Source organism: Protopterus annectens, chromosome 2.part1 (assembly GCF_019279795.1).
Source record: "Protopterus annectens isolate FY-2018-M chromosome 2.part1, PAN1.0, whole genome shotgun sequence".
Taxonomy (NCBI): Eukaryota; Metazoa; Chordata; order Ceratodontiformes; family Protopteridae; genus Protopterus; species Protopterus annectens.
Window position 1 is genome coordinate 1,184,277,170 of NC_056729.1, and position 20,375 is coordinate 1,184,297,544.

Below are 20,375 nucleotides of genomic sequence, written 5' to 3' on the forward strand. Positions count from 1 at the left end.
AAGAAAGGTGTAGTCAAGGGGCAGATAGTTCTAATGAGTACAGGGGTGAAAATGAATGCACGTCAAGTGGTACCACAATGTAAGACAATGGTTTTACCTTTTAATCAGGATTCTGTGGCACTAAAAGGGGTTACTAACAATTGCTGGGATCCAACTATAACCAGTGTGTTGAAAAATAAGTTGGGTGAACATCTTGTTGTGACCTATAGTAGAGTGCAGAACCTAAAGGAAACTTTTGAGATGGTCCCAATAAATGTTATAACTCCTTAATGGGTAAATGTTTCATTTGTAGGTTTTGTAGATTCATACATGAGGGCCCATATGTGACTGTAGAAGGTTATGGAAACACGATTCAGTGTCCAGGACGTGCCACTTCTAACACTAAAATGGTGGTATAATATTGCCTTGTGCAGTACTTGCCCTGCATTTTATGTAGGGAAAACTACCCGTAGGTTACGTGATAGAATGGCAGAACACCTTAGGGATATGAAAAACCGAAAAAACAATTATTGTATATTGTATATTGTCACAGTGAAATATGTGATGGTTTACAAAAATGTTTTTTTCATTATTGATAGAGTAAAGCATAATGATAGGGGAGGTGAGGATAAAACTTTACTAGAGCTTAGGGAGACTTTGTGGAAACTGAGATTAAATGCCACAGTATCCCCAGGCATAAATAATTGTTCTATGACTAGTGTATTAAGATTAAGGTCCATTCAAATCTGAAACAACTTTTAAATGCTAGTGTTGTTTTATTAATATTTTTTATTAATTTCCCTGTGTGTACATGATTAGCAAATATACTGTTTGAGGAATAACATTCAATACAGTTTTTATGTTTTGTACTATGAATGTAGGCAGCCTTTGTTTCTTTAATTGTGACTGATTTCTAGTTAATTACTTGTGTTAATTGGTTGGTTTGGACTACATAAAGGGATTTTATGTGATACAACAATGACTTTGATGATGCCTATATGACACAGGCAAAAGCGTTACGTCTTGTTTTTTTTTATTAATAAACACATATTTCTGTGGAATTTTGGCGTTGTGGTGACTTCTACTGTTTTTATATGGGAAGAGAAGGACATCGGGAACAAATAACTCAAGCAGGAAAGGTATTACAGTGGGAAAAGGCCAAGAAGACATTTGGATTGCAGGCTAGAGATTCCCTTCCCTACCTGGGCTTGATCTCAGAGTACAGGCAAAGAGAAAGGGAAAGGGGGGGGGGGGTTCAAGTGAAAGTCTTGCCCTGGTAAAGTTTTTAGTTGAATCTATAACAGATGCAGATTTTAAAAAGGGCTAATTAGTATGGCATATAAAATACTGCATGATAACTATAAGAATCAATCAGAGGACGTTACAAAAGACTGGGAATAGAAACTGGAAAAGCGATTCACAAGAAAACAATGGAAAGACATATGTATGGTTCTCAAGTTATGTAACCAAGTACAGAATGTTTAGGACACTTGCTTGGAGGTGTTTGCATAGGTATTTTTATACTCCAAACAGACTTCAAAGGAGTTTTCCTCAGGTAGGTAGCAAATGTTGGAGATGTGATAAAGAACACATAGGTAACTGGGAGCATATGTTTTCAGAATGTAATGAGTTAGCAGATTTAAAAAATTCCCTACAGAGTACTTTATCAGAAATACTGGATGAGCAAATGGCTGTAAGTAAGAAAACGATTCTTTGAGCTGGGATACAGAATCTGAATTGTGTAGACATAATAAGGTCTTATTAAGTTTAATTCTGGTGGCTGTTAAAAAAGCAGTTACTAGAAAACGGAAATCAAAGTCTACACCAACATTATTTGAGACGCTGAATATTCTAAAAGATATAAAACAACTGAAAGAGAGATCTTTAGAAAAGGGTAGGAGAAAATTACATAGAAGTAAACTGAAATTGTGCGAACAGTACATGCATGATAATGTTCAGGTGAAGAAGTGAGGTTTAAGGGAAAGCAGGAATTCAACAATTTTTTGTAATGTTGGACTGATGATAATCCCAAAGACAATATATGTGATATACACTGCATTTACATAAAAACATGTTAAAATGGTTTGTTTTCTTTACTGTTATTGTATGTTTGCCTGTCTTCTTAAATGACAATTTAATAAATATGTTAAAACAAAAAACAACACCCCCCCACCAAAAAAAAAAAAAGCTGTAAAGAAGCTGTATCTCAAAAACCTAAAAACAATGTGACAAATGCATTCATTGACGGCTTCACCCTCTCCCTTTATAATGGTTGATAAACTGCACTCCACATTTAGAAAATGTTATCAGATGAACGGGGTTAATAAAGTGTGTTGGGATTAAGTGTGGATAAACTGTGAAAAAAAACCTTAATATACATCCTGATACAAATACCTTAAGTTCTACCAAAAGTGTGACAGGATCCTTGGCTCTTACCTCCCTCTCCTGATGTCCTTTGACACTAAGGACAGGAAGAAATTAAAAGGTCTACAGGGAATGGGGACTTGATGGTCATGGAGGCTCTACAGCAAAAGACTGGTAAAGATTTTAAAGAAAAATGTATACATATATTAAGCACCTGTAGGAAAACTGAGCTAATATAGTCGACATTTCAGTATGTAAGGAATACAATGGTCATCTCTAACAAGAAAGGAAAAAAAACACGATCACCAGTACCTGGATTTGTTTTTTCAAGCTGGTACCATCTGTAGAATGCCCTTTTTTTCTGTTCACTTAGGTCTGACCCCTGCTGCAAAAGCCAGTGGGAGATGCGACTCTGGCTGATACCTAAAAGAAAGAGACAAAGTGCCACTTTTTACTTTCTCTTTACGTGATAATCATTCTCCTAAAAGACAATTATTACTGTCTGCTCATGACCTACAAACTGTTCTCTCTCAATACCAAGTGCCCAACCTCCACACCTTCACATGAGGTGGCTCTACCTATCAAACTGTAAGGTAGCTCCCTCTTTTCAGGAGTGATAAAGCCCTTTATTCCGCTACAAAAATAACATTTTGGTTAGCAGCTCAAGCAATATTATAGGTGGCAAGGGGGAGAAATAAGTGCAAGTACAAACGCCAACTCATCCACCTTAGGGAGGATGAACAGAGGTTAAACAATATGGGAGGCTTAAGCAGCATGGAACTCTGTAACTTGGGATGGCATGCACGGCAGCAAGGAAGTATCAGTGATGAAAGCAAAACAGGGTAGTCACTGCCACAGAAGGAATGTTAGGGACCTAGCAAGGAAAATTCCAGAAAGCACCCACTGTAGATGACTGCACCACATCTGACACTTGACTGTTGTTCCCAAGGAGAATGAATGAGCCACTGAACAGGAGGCTTGATGGTCACAGTAAGAATTGGGGACAAAAAAAAAAAAAAAAAAATATATATATATATATATATATATATATATATATATATATATATATATATATATATATATATATATATATACACACACACATATATATGCTATTCCTTCTCTATATCTACTATGGATTCTGAAGAATCATGGCAGGACTTAGGTTCAGGTTAAGGGCCTGTGAAGTGGCACTGGATTGGAGGGGCTGTCATCTGTCTGGCAAGAATTTCAGACAGCTGGGATTCCTTTTTCCCCTTCATTAAACATAAATGAGCTATGACTGCTTTAAAATGTGAGCATGCTTTTCCACACATGCCTCAAAGGACACTCCCCCAAACCTCCACAATCTTTGAGACAAAGTGCCCATTGAATCTTAGTTTCTGCCAAAGCTCAGTCTGGTGACAAAGTTGATTCCTTCCATAATGTCCTTGGGATGCTTTACCTTTCTCTCAACAACTACGCATCTAAGAACCTGAACCCACTACACAACTTGAGCCAGTGATATAGTATATAGTAATAAGTATAAATAACTACTGGCAAGTCGCAGCTTTTTTCAAATAAGATGACTACCACTATTCAAAGACACTAGATGGTCACTTAACAGATTGTCCACTTTCCAGTAAAACTCGACAACTAAAACAAAAGTCTAGTAAGAGGAAGGTACACCCAACCAAGAACAGCGTTTATGTGCTGGAGCCGGAAAGATTGTTCAACTACTCTATCACACTGGCATCCTTTTGTTCTAAACTGATAAAGAAACAACATTATGTCTGAAAGGAGATACAAGCAAAGAAAGCAAGAGGGAAACTGCTGCCACTAGCACAACACTGCCAGAATTCACTGTTAACAACAGCCCCTGCTGCATACAACAGTACATCCATTTCACCTTCTGGTGCATAATTACGTGGGGAATTATGCCTCAGACAAGGGGAAGAGGTGGCATGCCATGACCAGAAGGTTACTGTGACTCAAGTAAAGTAAAAGGAGAGCAGTTCTGCAGAGGGAAGTAAATAATTAAAAAACAAGGAAATGTGAATAAAGGCACTGTTAAAGTACAATCTTACTAACACATAATGCTATAGCAATTACTAGCTAAGAAAACATTCAAGTAAAATAAGCAGAAACTTTGTGTCACAGAATGAGAATATACACTTATTTGTTTAATGTGTACTTAATTGGTTGATGAAAAGTACAGTTTTGTACCTACCATAAATGTAGATGTTGGAGTGTTCACCCTGCTGCAGTCATCACACGGGTTATCCTGCCGTCAGGCGGTCCCGCAGTCGGCCAGAGTTCCAAAGTCTTGGTCCAGTGTCGGTTGCTGTCGCTTTTTCCCCGACGTCAGTGCGCCAGGGGTATATAAGAGGCATCCGACACCATTTTCTTCAGTTTTTCTTGCCCCAGATGTCAGGTGCCCCCAATAGGTAGGCAGTACATCTTGCTATATAAAAATATACATATAAAAATAAAACAATACCTTCAGTCACAAGCAAATACACCGCAGAGGTTGTATAGGATAGAAAGGAAAAGATAAGTCTAGTTAGTTCAGAGGGGATGGAGGGAGGGTAACCTGGACTGCAGCAAAGTGAACACTCGAACATCTACATTTATGGTAGGTACAAAATTGTACTATGTTCATCGTGTTACCCTGCTGCAGTCATCACACTTGGGTTGAATCCCAAAGCTAAGGATGGGTGGTGGAATTAAACAGGATTAGAAGAAGCTAGTAGGCCCTGCAAAACTGCAGTGACAAAACCAGCTCTAGTCTTAGAATATAGAGGTAAGTGGTAGTGTTTGGTGAAGGTGTGCACTGAACTCCAAGTTGCAGCTTCCAGAATATCCTTGGTTGGCACCCCCCCCCCCCCCGAGAAAGGCTGCTGATGTAGCTGTAGCCCTGGTGGAGTGGGACCTAATGTTAGCAGGTACCGGTTTCCCATGATGCGTGTAGCAGAAATGTATGCAATGTCCTATCCATTTTGAAATGGTCTGTTTTGAGATAGCTTTTCCTTGTGATCCTGCAGCATAGGCTACAAAAAGCTGGTAATATTTTCTGAAAGCCTTAGTTTTATCCAAGTAGTAACGTAATTGCCTGTGAATGTCCAAAGAGTGCAGGAGTCTTTCTCCTTTGTTCTGGGGATTTGGAAAAAAGGTGGGCAAATGAATGGTTTGGTTTAGGGCCACAATGGATACCACCTTTGGCATAAAGGAAGGTTTAGTTAATAGAGAGACTCTGTCTTGATGAAAAATGAGGAAAGGCTCCACTGCCATTAGTGCCTGTAGCTCTGAGACTCTTCTAGCTGAAGTTATTGCTAGCAGCAGGGCAGTTTTCCATGAAAGAAATTTTAAATCAGCTGAAAAAGCTGGTTCAAAGGGCGGCAGTGTAAGCTTTTCCAGAACAAAGTTGAGATCCCAAGTAGGTGTTGGTGCTGTCCTGGGCGGTCTTATGTTCTTAGCCCCTCTGAGGTACTGTCTTAGGAGTGGATGTGAAAATAAAGGAGGATCCGTGTTGTAATCGGCTGAAATTGCTCAGGCGTGGATCTTAATAGATGAAAAGGAAAGTCCTTTATGCAACATCTCAGTTAAATATTGTAGAATCTGAGGAATGTTTGGATTAAGGGGATTTTGTCCTTTAGCCTGGTTCCAAGTGCAAAATCTTTTCCATTTGTCTGAATAGGTTTTCCTGGTGCTAGGCCTCCTGGCCTCCAGAATGACATCCATAACAGCTTTGGATAGAGGTGTTGGCTGGTTGTTTAGGTAATTTGCCATGCAGCCAGGTTTAAAGTCTTCAGCTGGCTGTGTAGAATCTGATTGTCTTGCTGGGTGAGCAGGTGAGGAATTTGTGGTAAAATCCATGGTGGGCCGTGGGCCATGTTCCTTAGAATTGGGGTGGCCAGTCTGGTGCAAGGAGTATCATTTGTGGCCTCTCTAATCTGACTTTCAGCAGTACCTTTGCTAGAAGAGGCAGTGGAGGAAAGGCATACACTGTTAATGTCTTCCAACTGAATGAGAGGGCGTCCACTTTCCAAGCTTGTGGGTGGAATGTCCTTCTGCAAAATTTTTGAAGTTGGTAGTTTTGGGGGTTGGCAAACAGATCTATGTCTGGGCGTCCCCATTTCTGAGTTATCATTGCAAATACTTGTGGATTTAGTTTCCACTCGTGGGGATCCATGATGTTTCTGCTTAGGTCGTCTGCCAATGTGCTTTTCTTTCCTGACAGGAATTGTGCTTGTAGTTGAACTTGGTAAGACAGTGCTGTGTTCCACAAGGTCATTGCTTGCCTGCATAGGGGGTAGGAATGTGTGCCCCCTTGCTTGTTAATGTACCACACTACTGTGGTATTGTCCGTCTTTATTATTAGTTGTCCTGGGTGTAAGAGGTCCTTGAAGGCTGTTAGGGCATTCTGAACTGCTAGCACTTCTTTTTGATTGATATGCAGATGCCTTTGATCTGTAGTCCATTTGCCTTGAATGCACTGTCCTGCCATGTGTGCTCCCCAGGCGTAGTCCAGTGCATCTGTTGTTAAAGTTTGCCTGGCTGTGGGTAAGGTGAAAGGCTGGCCCTTGTTGAGGTGACATGCCTGTGCCCATCACAGAAACTCCTGTTGAAGGCAGGGAATGAGTGGTATCATTGCTTCTAAGCTGTGGCTGTGCTGAGTCCATACGCTTTTCAGGTACCATTGTAATTTCCTCATATGCAGTTTTGCAAATGGTATTAGTAGTATGCAAGATGCCATGAATCCCAAGGCCTGCAGAATTTTTCTTGCAGGGAGTTGGGTCTTAGTTGCCATTATTTTGAAGTATTGAGTCAGCTGTTGTTGCTTGTCTGGCGTGAGATAAGCCATCTGGGCCGTTGTATTCAAGCTGGCACCCAGAAATATTATGTTTTGTGAGGGCACTAGTTTTGATTTCTTTTCGTTTACTGTGTACCCTAGGAAACTTAGAAGGTTTTTGACAAATGCCAGATGCTTTAAAAGAATGTCCTTGCTTTCTGCTTGTATAAGGCAGTCGTCCAGGTATGGATATATTTGAATTCCTCTTTGTCTGTAGTATGCAATTACTGATGCCAGGCATTTTGTGAAGACCCTGGGCGCAGTAGATAAGCCAAAGGGCAGTGCAGAGAATTGATAATGGGTTGAACCTGCAATGAAGCGGAGGTATCTTCTGCAATTTTGTCTGACAGGGACATGCAGGTATGTCTCCTTGTTATCCAACGTTACTAGCCAAGCCTTCTTGCCCAGCATGGGAAGAAGCTGCTGTAGTGTTAGCATCTTGAATTTTGGTACTTGCAGATAGGTGTTCAGAATTGAAAGATCCAGAATAGGTCTCCATGCTTTGTCCTTTCTGGAGACTAGAAGAGAATCATTGTCCTTGCTCCTGTGTAGGTACCTGTTGCATGGCTCTCATGTCCATGAGAGCTGTAATTTGTTTTTGTGCTTCTGCCCATTGATTCAGTGGCAGGTTTGGTATTCCTTTTATCCTTGGCAAGGTATGAATGTGGAATCTGTATCCTTGTGAGACAATGTTTAGGACCCATTTGTCTTTTGTGATGATGTGCCAGTTGTCTGCAAAAAGTGCTAATTTTCCTCCCAAGGGAGCTGCCAAGAGAGATTTGCTTGGTAATTTGAGGGTTGAGTCATTGTGCTTGTCTTCTGCTAGCTTGGGGCCTGCCTTCTCCTCCCTTCTGGGTAGCAGTACCCAATTGGTGAGGTTTATAAGGGCCTTGGGACTGACCTCTGCCCCTTGGGTGTCTGTATTTGCCCCTCTGTGATCTGTCAGAAGCTGGAAAGGACCAGTTTTTTGTTGGCCAACTTCTGCTGAAAAGAGGTGGTTGTACCTGTAAAAAATCCTTGACCGTCTGCATAGACTTTGCCTTATCCTCCATTTTCTTTAAAACCTCTTCTGCTTTGACACCAAATAAGACATCCTGCTGTAAAGGTGCATCCAATAATTTTGCTTTAACATGATCAGGTAGGGTTTGTTCTTTTAACCAAGCATGTCTACGTATGACAGACCCAGTAACAGCTGCTCTACATGAAGCTTCCAATGAATCAAATCCACATTGTAAAGTATGTTTGCCCACCTGTTCAGCTGCATGCAACAAATCCTGCATTTCCTTGAATTCAGACTGTTCAGAATGTGTGCTCATTTTTTGTTTTAATTGAGACATTAGGAATTGCTGATATTTCAGCATGTGACCCTGGGAAATTGTTTCTGGATCTGCCGCAGGGCTTTTATAAAGGAATTTGTGTGAGTCAGGTACTCTGTAGTATCTGTCTGGTTTGGCTGGAGCAGGCGGTAGAGAGTCTGGATGTAGTCTAGACTCTAAGTAAACATCATCCACAATGTCTAAAACTGGAGGGATAGCAAGTGGTCTGTGCTGAGGCAGTAAAAGAAACTCTCGGAGCCTTTTCTTTGAATCAGAGTAGTCCTGTCCTTCCCAGTGGAAATGTTCCCTCATGGTGTGTAAAGTCTCCCCAAAGGAGTAGTCTTCAAGGGGAGATGCTGAGGGAATAGAGTCTTCAGCATCAGAGTCTTCATAAGGGGGAAAAGTGTAATCCTGTTCCTCAGAAGAAGCTGAGGAAATTGAAACCTGGTCAGAGGAAGCATAATCCTCCTCTTGTCTTGGTCTTTTATCTGGAGGGGGTGGGAACCCTTGATTAGGGTAATCAAATCTTCAAGCCATCTTAAGCATCTGTTTCTTAGGCATGGGGCCTTGAACTGTAGACTGATGTACAGTCTTTTTTGGTTTTAATGGAGTTTTAAGCTTAGCATTAGATTTAATGGTGAGTGTAGTCGGTCTGAAGACACCTTCTGCAACCGAAGGTGTTTCTACTGCACCGGGATCTCCTTCTGCTCCAGTGTCGGAAGGGCCTAATGAAGATGGCTACGACGGCCTAGTACACTCCGCTTGAGAACTCGCAGCTGTCTGGGGTTCTAATTCTGCGGTGGTCAGGGGCTGTGTAGGCGCCTCACTGAAAACCGGGGAACCGGCGACAGGCCCAGTAGAGGCCTCGGAGTCTGTCTTGGTCCTATGCTGCCTGTCCTTATCCTTGCGTTTTTTATGCATGCCAGACGTCAGCTGCTCCGACGGCATGATATAATTAAATTTCCTACCAAAGTAATGTCGTGAGAAGTCAAAACAGCGTTTGATAGTTCATTTATTAAACCTAGCACAAAACCGACAACCTGTGACGTCGTGGTCTGGGCCTAGGCAAGGAATACAAAAAGAATGGAAGTCGTTATGAGGTTCCCACAAGAAATGCAATTGTTAACTTTTTCTGACATCAGACTGAGGCAAGAAAAGGTTCCCCAACGGGGTACTTAGCTTTATTGAAGACTTCGGACTGAAATTCGATCCAAAAATCGCAGGTGTCGGCCGACTGGCACTTGCGAACTGCTTCTACTTCGGGCACTGCGTGGCAAGAAAGACTGAAGAAAATGGCATTGGATGCCTCTTATATACCCCTGGCGCACTGACGTCAGGGAAGAAGCAACAGCAACCGACGGCGGACCAAGACTTTGGAACTCTGGCTGACTGCGGGACCACCTGATGGCAGGATAACCCAAGTGTGATGACTGCAGCAGGGTAACACGATGAACATCATCAAAGGCCAAATGGGGGGGGGGACTACAGTACACAACTGAACTTATTTTAACATTCCTTTTCATAATCAGACAAAAGCACTTATAACCGTCACAACACCAATCAATGATCCTATGAGATAAGGTATAAACTCCTTCTAAAAGATGCACAGATGAGACAGCTTGTGCTTATAGAAAGAATAGTTTTGTAAAATTTTACCATAACCATAGATGTCCTTCTCTTCCATGTTGCAGTATTCTTGGTGTGGGATTTCCTGGCTCAGGCGACCCATACGTCAGCTCCTATATAAAAGCTTCAGCTTGGCTGCTGTAGTTGCGCGAGATGTCCCACGCAGGGCCATAAAGCAGGGGCCTTAAATGTGATGTCTGCACGCACAGACTTCAAAACTTGAAAGCCCAGCAGGACGTCTCTAAATAGAGTAGCAAGTGATGTCAGCCACAGGATCAAAGTGCCATTTGGTGGCTAAAATGGTCATAGGGTAGAGTATACCCACCAGGAGATCTCAGACAGGCCTATTGTGAGAGAGAGAAGGTTTGAACAGGGGGTTAGGTGGGTGGGAAGGAATACTGCAACATGGAAGAGAAGGACATCTATGGTTATGGTAAGATTTTACACAGCTATTCTACGTCCTTCTATTCCTATGTTGCAGTATTCTTGGTGTGGGAGAGTACCACAGCTTAAATGGAAGGAAGGGAGGAGGTAGAAGTAGCTGATTCCTCAAAGCCCTGCAGAATTGCTCTGGCAAAACCTGCACGTGCTCTGGAGACATTATCTAACTTGTAGTGTTTGGTGAAAGTGTGAATGGTGGACCATGTAGCTGCTTCCAGGATGGATCCAGTGTCCAGGCCCTTTAGGAAAGGCTTTGGAGGCTGCCACTGCCTTTCCTCCCTGTGGAAGTTTTTTGCCATGGTGTGAATAACATAGGTGAATAGTTTTCCTTATCCAACAAGAGATGGTTTGTCTGGAGACTGCCTTGCCCAGGGCCCTGGGGTGGAAGGAAAAAAAAAGCTGATTGGATTTTCTTATGGAATTGGTTTTGTCTAGGTAAAACCTTAGTTGTCTGTGTACATCCAGGGAGTGGAGTATTCTCTCACTTTCATTGGTGGGAGAGGGAAAGAAGGTGGGTAAATTAATAGATTGGTTTAAGTACAGATCGTTGACCACTTTAGGCATTAAGGAAGGGTTGGTCCGTAGGGTTACCCTATCCTTGTGGAAGGCAGTGTATGGAGGGCAGGCCATTAGGGCCTGCAACTCTGACACCCTCCTGGCTGAAGTTATAGCCACTAGCAGTACTGTCTTCCATGTGCACATTTGCAGAGTAGTAGTACTAGCTGGTTCAAATGGGGACTGTGTGAGTTTTTCCAAAATGAAGTTCAGGTCTCAGGGTGGAGGGATGGGTTTTCTTGGTGGTCTGATATGCAAGACCCCTTTCAGAATAGTCTGACATCAAGCTTGGCTAGTAGGGGAGGGTCTAGTGGCAGGCAGGCTGAAATTGCTGAAAGGTGGACTTTCACTGAAGAGTATGAAAGTCCCCTCTTAACTAAATGACACACACAGGCAAGAACTAGGGGTGGATCTGTGATGCACGGATCCCTGCCCTTGCCCAGACACCATTTGGAAAATCTCTCCCATTTAGCTAAGTAAGACTTCTTTGTGGTAGGTTTCCTGGCCTCCCTCAGGACTGAAAGGATGTCTTCTGAGTAGTGGTGCTTGAAGAGAATTAAAAGTTTATCACCCACAGTGTCAGGGACAACATTTGCAAGTGTGGGTGTATGAGGGTCCCCCTTTGTTGTGTCAGAAGGTCCACCTTGTGGGGTAACGTGTGGTGATTTCCCATGGCTAGATTGAGAAGTAGGGGGAACAAGTGCTGCACTGACCAATAGGGAGTCACCAGCAAGATTTTTGGTTTGTCTCTCCTGATTTTCAGGAGGACTTTTTCAATTAGTGGGAAGGGTGGAAAGGCATATAGAAACCGCCCCTTCCAAGAAATGCTCAATGCGTCTATCCTCCATGCTAGTGGAGAGTGGGTCTTGGAGCAGAAGGTCTGCAGTTGTCTGTTCTGGGGGGAGGCAAACATATCTACTTGAGGTGTGCCCCACCGGTGGATAATGTCTAGAAATACATTCCTGTCCAGCACCCATTCGTGATTCGGAGAAGATGGCCTGCTGAGAAGGTCTGCTTGTTGGTTGTCCTGTGAATGGATGTAGGATGCCTGCAGGGACAAGTTCTGCTGTGAGGCTAGGTCCCAGATTAGTAAGGTTAGTCTGCAGAGGAGTTAAGCTTTTGTCTCTCCCGGCTTGTTGAGGTACCACATAATTGTGGTGTTGTCTGCTAGGATTAGAACACCTGGATGTAAAAGGGGGAGGAAGGCTTTCAAAGCCAGTAGAACTGCTGTCATTTCCCTCACATTGATTTGTTTGTTCATTATGGAAGGGTGCCACTTTGCTTGTACTCTGTTAGTTTGACATTGTAGCTCTCCATCCTAGGTCTGATGCATCTGTATGCATGAACTGGTTTGGGGTGGGTAACTGCAATTGAATTTGCTGAATCTACCATTGTAGTTCTGATTTTACACAGGGCAAGGGGGTAATTTCTTGCTCTAAAGGATGTTGGTGTTGTGACAAAACATCTTTTAGGTACCGTTGCAGCTTTCGCATGTGCATTTTGGCTAGTGGTAGCATGGGAATGGTGGCTTTATTACACCCAAGATTCATAGGAATTTCCTTGCAGTTATCTGTTGGGTCTGCATAGTGGATGGACAAAGAACTGACTTTGTCCTGGGAAAGGAAAGCTTTCATTAGGTCTGTCCTGATCCTGCAACCCAGAAATGTGTTGTCTTGTTCCAGGGTCAAGGAGGATTTTGGGAAGCTGAGGGTGAACCCCAGTCTGTGAAGCAGGCAAATGGTGAACTGTAAATGGTTTTGCAGGGTTTCCCTGCATTCTGCTAGAATAAGGATGTCATCCAAGTAAGGGTAAATCTGAATCCCTTGTGTTCTGTAAAAGGCTACGGCGGATGCCAGGAATTTTGTGAACACTCTGGGAGCAGTGGACAAAGCAAAGGGCAATGCTGTAAACTGAAAGTGAGAGGAGGGTCCAAAAAAATAAGAATTTTCTGTGAGAAGGTTGTATGGGGATTTGCAGATAGACTTCTTTAAGGTCGCGTGTGGCCATGAAGGCCTGCGCTGGTATAAGAGGGCGCAAAGTTTGTAGAGACAACATTCTGAAGGGTGGAACCTTTAAGAATAAGTTTAGAATGGAAAAGTCTAGAATGAACCTCCATGGTCTATCTTTTTTGGGGACCAGAAACAGTCTTGAGTAGAAGCCTTTTCATTCCTGTACTATGGGGACAGGGTCTATAGTTCTCAGGTTCAGAAGGTCTTGTAAAATCTGAGGGAAGAGGTGTCTCTGGTTTCTTGGGAGGAAGTATATGCCCCTTAAAGGAGGTCTTTTTCTCCAAGAAAGGAAGCATCCTTTTTGAACTACAACCAGAACTCATTTGTCTGTAGTGATGGTTTTCCAAAAGGGGAGGCAATGGAAGAGGCGGGCAGACAGGGGAAGGTGGGCAAGGCAGTCATGCATTGTTGGGTCCTCCTCTGCCTTGAAAGGGCTGTCTAGTGGGGGGAGTGTGAGACAGCTGGCATGGAAGAAGTTTGTTTTCTGCCCCCCCCCCCTTCTGTGCCTGGAAGTGGAAGGTCCAGCAGAGGAGGGTTTCTTCTGACAAAGGTAGTTTTTGCAGGGTAACTGCTGTAATATTTAGGAATAGGAGACACAAGAAGGTGCTTGATGTCTTGCAATTCCTTACTCTTTTCTTGTAGGTTTTTAAAAAGGTCTGCTGACAGTTTACCAAACAGTAAGTTAGGGTCTAGAGGAGCATCTAAGATTTTAGACTTGAAGTCCTCCGGTAAGTGTTGTAGGCGTAGCCATGAATATCTCCAAAGTGCAAAGTACAAAGGCAGAGGCTGCAGACCATGCAGAGGCCTCTGCAGCATCACAACTACATCTAATGGAATGTCTGGCTACTTGGGCAGCCAGAGACAGTTTAGATGCTATGTCAGATTTAGTGGAGTAGCAGCCAGAAGAGTAGAGGCTTGGGAGACAAGGTCCAGAGCACATTTGGTCATATGGGTTTGACAGCTGATGGCTCTGAAGGCCACCGTGGAAGAGGTGTAAACCTTCTTCCCAATTCTATCCATAGTTTTACTGTCTTTGGTCAGTAGGTAGGAGAGAGGCAGACGGAATCAGTCTGGATTGTTTGTCTGTTGATACTACAATCACAGCAGGGTCTGCTAGGGGTGGCTTGACTAGGAATTTCTGGTCATCAGGCACTTTATAGAAGCAATCTGGCCTCTTAGGGGCAGGAGGTTGAGAATCTGGGGTCTTGGATTCTGAGGAAAAGGCATCTAAATAAGCAGGGATGACAGGAGGTATGGCAGAAGGGGAGGGAGATTCCACCTGTAGTAATTCAAAATATCTTTTTTGAGTTTCAGACATTTGTGAGGTGTCCCATTTGATGTATTCCTTCATTTTTGTAATGGTCTCTCCAAAGGTGATATCTCCTTCGATGGATTCATCTGGGGAGTAATATTCCTGACAGAGGCTATCTGAGAGGCATATGAGACGGATTCATCTGAAGATGAAAATTAAGCCTCTTGCTCTTCTTCCCTGTCTTGAGTAGAGGGAGAAGGAAGAGAGGAGACAGAAGTAGGCCTAGGGGTGAGAAGAGGTAGGGTAGATGGAGAAGAGGCTGTGGGCCTAAGGACCATGAAGGCCTGCATCAAAGATGAGGTAAAGGACTGCCAATAAAGTAAGTCATCAGAGGGTATAACCAGATGTTTTGGTTTTCTGTTTCTTTTTTAGCCTTAGGTGAAGGCCTGGAATCCGGGGCATGGCTAAGGGTAGCAGCATCATGAGGAGGGATCCCAGTCGGAGGCCCGGCTGTGTCTGGTTCCCCCTCGATGAGAGTTGTAGCCAATGTCTGAGTAAGCTCCGTGGACTTCCTTGAAGGTTGCTGTCGAAGTAGACTGATCTGAGGGATGTCCCTCAACTCCCAAATCAGCAGCTGGTGGGGCGTCTGAAAGCAGAGAGGCAGTGGAAGTGGGCCTAGAAATCTTGGCCTTCTTCTGCGGAGGTTCAGTCAGAAATTCTGAAATGGGATCCATCCTTAGCGCTAATTTTTTAAGTCGCTGATTTTCTAGGTATAGATTGAGGGCACCCAGTCGGCTATGTAGGGTCCTAGGTACGAAAGACTGGCAGATTGAGCAAACGGTATGGTCATGCTCTTGGCCTAGGCAAAAAAACGCAGCAGTCCTGCATATCTTTATGTGGTATCTGGCACCTTCATTGGCATTTACCCTTTTTAGCTGACTGGCTAAAAAGGGTTAATACAGCAAACCAAGCTTTAGCTAGAAGTCAAAGAAGAAACCCCCCCAACGGGGTACTTGGCTTTTAGATGTTTTGCAGTGAAGGAGTGAAGCACACGATGAGACGGTCATCTGCGGTTGCAAAGTTCTGAGATCTGTGCGTGCAGAAGTCACATTTAAGGCCCCTGGTTTATGGCCCTGCATGTGAGGTCCCATGCAACTATAGCAGCCAAGCTGAAGCTTTTGTATAAAAGCCGACATACGGGTCGCCTGAGACAAGAAATCCCACACCAAGAATACTGCAAGATAGGAATAGAAGGACATTCTTGTATCATCCAGAAATGAAAGTGAGTCAAAACACCTGTACAATTTGCTCAGAAGAGATCAGACTTAGGTTAAAACTATATTTTATTTACTTATTTGTTAACTGGATAGGTAGTCTGGGTCAGGAACCCTTTCAGCTACAAACCCAGCCAGAGGCAAATAAAAAAAACAAAATGAAATACAACAATGTGCTAGTAAACAATCAATGTATCCTAGACAATGACAAATAAAAACAAAATAGAAAGAAACCAAAATGTTTGAAATGGTGAAATTATCAAGCATATGTACAATGTTTAAACTATAACATACAAATCAGGGCTACTTTGAAAACACTGTGTTGTCCTTTTCTGTGTTTCTTTTTTTAAATGAAAAAAAAAAAACATCTTTTAAACTGCTCACTTGAAACATCTGGTGCAGGTATTAAAATCATATGTGCATCATGTATGAAAGGGCAGCTTAGGACATACTGATTAGCAATGCATCTCAAAGCGCTTGGTCTTCTAGTTCAGCTTCCATGGAGGACCTCCTCTTTCCTGGGTCTACATGGCTTTTCAGCATTCTTTCATATCTTGAATACAAGTGGGTAGGAGGACTCATGATGCTCAGTCTGCCAACAAATATGTAGAAAAAATGAACTGGTGAAGATCAAACTGCCTCTAGATGTGCACAGTGCATGCATGTGAGAAAGCATGTTCTGTACTGGTGCCCTATTCAGGACAGAGTCCTTCCTGCCTTATGTTTGTTAAATGCCTGGATAGGGTTTTTCCTCCTCCCCAACCTAAAATTGTTACCTACAAGGTATTACTTTATGTGGACAAATGAGGTAAAATACTTTTAAATTGTTACAGAACACATACACACACATATACATACAAGCACACATGTATATTATGTGTGACTGACCTATTATTCAGTTGAATGGCAATTTGTTCAAAAGAATATCCAGTTGGTGGGATACACTGATGTACTCTTTGTCAAGTGCACCTTATGTTGAATACAGAAAGGTCAATATGTTTTTCAGGTGAGTGTGCTGGGGGTGGAACATGTGTGTTCGTGTATACGGTTAGAGTAAGGTTAAGTGAGACAACAGATTTTTTGTGTGCTTGTGCGACTGTTGCTAGTTAGGGTAAGAGGTAGGAATGGGGATAGATTGTGTGGGCAAGTGTTTATGAGTTAGGGTTACTGTAAGGATTAGGTTAAAGTACAGATATAATGGTGTGTGTGTGTGTGTGTGTGTGTGTGTGTGTGTGTGTGTGTGTGTGTGTGTGTGTGTGTGTGTGTGTGAGTGACTGCCTTGTGTAGTGGTATCATAAGTGAAAGGGAGATTTGAAATTGATCTATAGGGTTAGGTTAGGGGCAGGGTTAGAGTCAGCTCCTAATTTCTTATGGATGTCCTTAAAAGTACAATTTACGCAGTTTTCAATGTTCAAATTGCAATCAGTGATAGTACCCAGGTATTTCCATGGGACATATGTTCCCAAAATCCTGTTTTCTGCTTTTGGAGAGTATACCTAGATTCTCAGTTGAGTAGTTGGCAAACATAAGAATTTTTGTTTACTTTTCATTTAGGAATAATTTACTTGCTTCAGCCAATTACTGAGATTGCTGACTATCCTTTAGTTCCTTTCTAAGTGTTTCACTTCATGGCATTATGCAAAACCTAAAAGATTACGATGGTTTCTCAGATCACGACTAGCCTGTTGTGCATGGAGTGCTATGATTACCCTCTGATGTTCAGAAAAAGACAAATCTGTGAAGTGCTACAGTGGAGTGAGAACCAAGCTTAACAAATGTTAAGCATATCTTGCTTAAGTTAAGGTTGGGGCTTGTGCTACACTGCAAAATCTGCCAGTGCAGATGAGCAAATGACAGTGTCAGAATAAAATACTTGGTCCTGGTTACTGTTTGTACTGACAAGGTGTCCTTTCCTCTTACAAACTTAGAAAGTAGATAGAATAACAGGACATGTGTCTGTCTGCATTTTTACTGAACAATACGAACTCAGAAACTCAAATGTGTATCACTATTCAATGACTTTAATTCTCCATAATTCATCTGAAAAGCATGGACTTTATGAGGAGCAGACCAAACAAATGAGTCAAAAATGGGAAAGGCATGGCAAGGTGAGTGTAAACGTAAGTGACTGTGTTACACTGCTTTTCTGCCAGCGCTCACTAAGTGGCTAAATGCTTTACAGCTTTGAAAGCCAGTAAAACACTTAGTGTTTTATTTATTTATTTTCTGTAACTAGTAGTACAAAGAGCACATAAAGGTCCAAGGGTCTCTGATCATAAAGTACAGTTGTGTACACTTACCATATATGTAGGTGTTCGAGTGTATTCACTGTTGCAATCATTACATTTGGGTAATCTGCTGGCAGGTTGCCCTCAGTCGGCCTGAATATCAAAGTCTTGGGTCCTGCGTTGGTTGCTGTCTCCTCTTCCATGATGTCAGGTCGTCAGGGGTATAAAACATGCAGCCAACGCCATTTTTTTCAGTTTTTCTTGCCCCAGATGTCAGGTGCCCCCCAAATGGGGAGCAAAAATATATATAAATATATATATATAAATAAACAGAAATATATAAATAAATGCACTTTTAGCAACATAAACTTTACCTTCATCTAAAAGCAAATACACCACAAAGGCTTTAGAATATAGTGAAGGACAGAGAAGTTCTAGAAAAAAGGGGGATGGTGGGTGGGTAACCTGGACTGCAACAGTGAATACACTTGAACATCTACATTTATGGTAAGTGTACACACTGTACTATGTTCTTCGTGTTTCACTGTTGCAGTCATTAGATTTGGGTAGAATCCCAAAGCTATGGATGGGAGGATGGAGCTAAATAGCATTAGGAGCGGCTATAAGGCCCTGCAGATCTGCAGTGGCAAAGCCTGCTCTGGACTTAGAGAAGAAAGGCAAATGATAATGCTTTTGTAAAAGTATGAACAGAGCTCCAAGTAGCAGCTTCTAGAATGTCTTTGGTTGGAACTCCTCTGAGAAAAGCTGCTGAGGTAGAGGCAGCCCTGGTGGAATGTGACCTGATTCCCTTGGGCACTGTTTTACTATGATGCAAGTAGCAGAAACGAATGCAGTGGCTTATCCACTTAGAAATAGTCTGCCTTGATACAGCCTTCCCCTCTGATCCTGCAGCAAATGCCACCAGTAGTTGCTCAGACTTTCTTAGAGATTTGGTCCTGTTTAAGTAGAATCTTAGCTGTCTGTGTACGCCCAAGGAATGCAAAATCCACTCCTCCTTGTTCTGAGGATTTGGGTAAAATGTTGGCAGGTGAATAGTTTGGTTAAGAGCCACGCTGGATACCACCTTAGGCAAAAAGGAAGGATTGGTCCTGAGGGACACCTTGTCCGGGTGAAATGTAATAAAACGCTCCACCAGCCATGAGGGCCTGTAGTTCTGAAACACTTCTTGCTGAAGTGATTGCCAAAAGGAAAGTTGTTTTCCAGGATACAAACTTTATATCCACAGTAGCTGCTGGTTCAAAAAGAGGCAAAGTGAGTTTTTTACAGCACAAAATTGAGGTCAAATGCAGGAGTTGGTGATCTTCTGGGAGGCCTTAAATTTTTGGACCCTCTAAGATACTGTTTTAGCAGAGGCTGAGAAAAAATGGGAGGCTCCGTGTTGTAATGAGGCGAGACAGCAGAGGCATGGATTTTTATTGAACAAAAAGATAGACCCTTATCAAGCATCTCAGTCAAGTATTGTAACATCTGAGGAATATTTGGCTTTGCTGTGTCCGTTCCTTGTGCCTGGTTCCAAGCACAGAATCTCTTCCATTTATCAGCAGAAGATTTTCTAGTACTAGGCCTTCTGGCTTCCAAAATAACATCCATCACAGATTTACTGAGAGGTGTTGTTTGAACAATTACATGATCAGCCATGCTGCCAGGTTCAGAGTTTGGAGCTGAGTGTGCAGAATTTGATTGTTCTGCTGAGACAGTAGATGAGGTATTTGAGGCAAGTACCAAGGAGGGAGTTGAGACATATTCCTTAGAATTGGGTACCAGTGCTGGCGAGGCCAGTCCAGGGCAATTAGGATAATTTTTGTTTTTTTCTGTTTGACCTGTATTAAGACCTTGGGGAGAAGAGGCAGAGGAGGAAAGGCGAAGACTGATAGTTTTTTCCAACTGAAGGAGAGGGCATCCACTTTCCATGCTTGTCTGTGATAAGTCCTTGTGCAGAATTTGTCCAGTTGATAATTTTGAGGAGAGGCAAATAGATCTATGTCTGGGCTCCCCCCACTTCTCTGTTATCATGCTGAAGACTTGTGGATCCAGTTTCCACTCGTGAGGGTCCATAAGATTTCTGCTTAGGTCGTCTGCCAAAGTATTTTGTTTTCCTGGCAGGAATTGAGCTTGAAGATGTACTTGGTAAGTCAAGGCTGTGTTCCACAATGCCACGGCTAGTCTGCAAAGGGGGTAGGAATGTATACCCCCCTGCTTGTTTATGTATCACATAACCGTGGTGTTGTCTGTCTTTATCAGTAGTTGTCCTGAATGAAGTAAGTCCTTGAAGACTGTCAGGGCATTCTGAGCAGCTAGCATCTCCTTTTGGTTGATATGCAGATGCATTTGTTTTGGGCTCCATATGCCCTGAATGCATCTCTCCGCCAGGTGGGCCCCCCAAGCATAGTCTGATGCATCTGTTGTTAGGGTTTGGGTGGCAGGGGATAGAGTGAAAGACCGTCCCTTGTTCTGGTGACTTGTCTCTGCCCACCAAAGA

General features: G+C 42.7%; 1 protein-coding gene across 6 annotated transcripts in view; it reads right to left on the bottom strand.

The window, feature by feature from the left end:
- HMBOX1 (homeobox containing 1) overlaps window positions 1–20,375 on the bottom strand; it is a 1,854,813-nt gene that overhangs the window by 883,316 nt on the left and 951,122 nt on the right. For all 6 annotated transcript variants that reach the window (XM_044062711.1, XM_044062710.1, XM_044062709.1 and 3 more), the window contains one exon: window positions 2,656–2,766. In XM_044062711.1, the coding sequence (XP_043918646.1) occupies window positions 2,656–2,766 (111 nt within the window). The remainder of the gene's footprint in view (window positions 1–2,655; window positions 2,767–20,375) is intronic.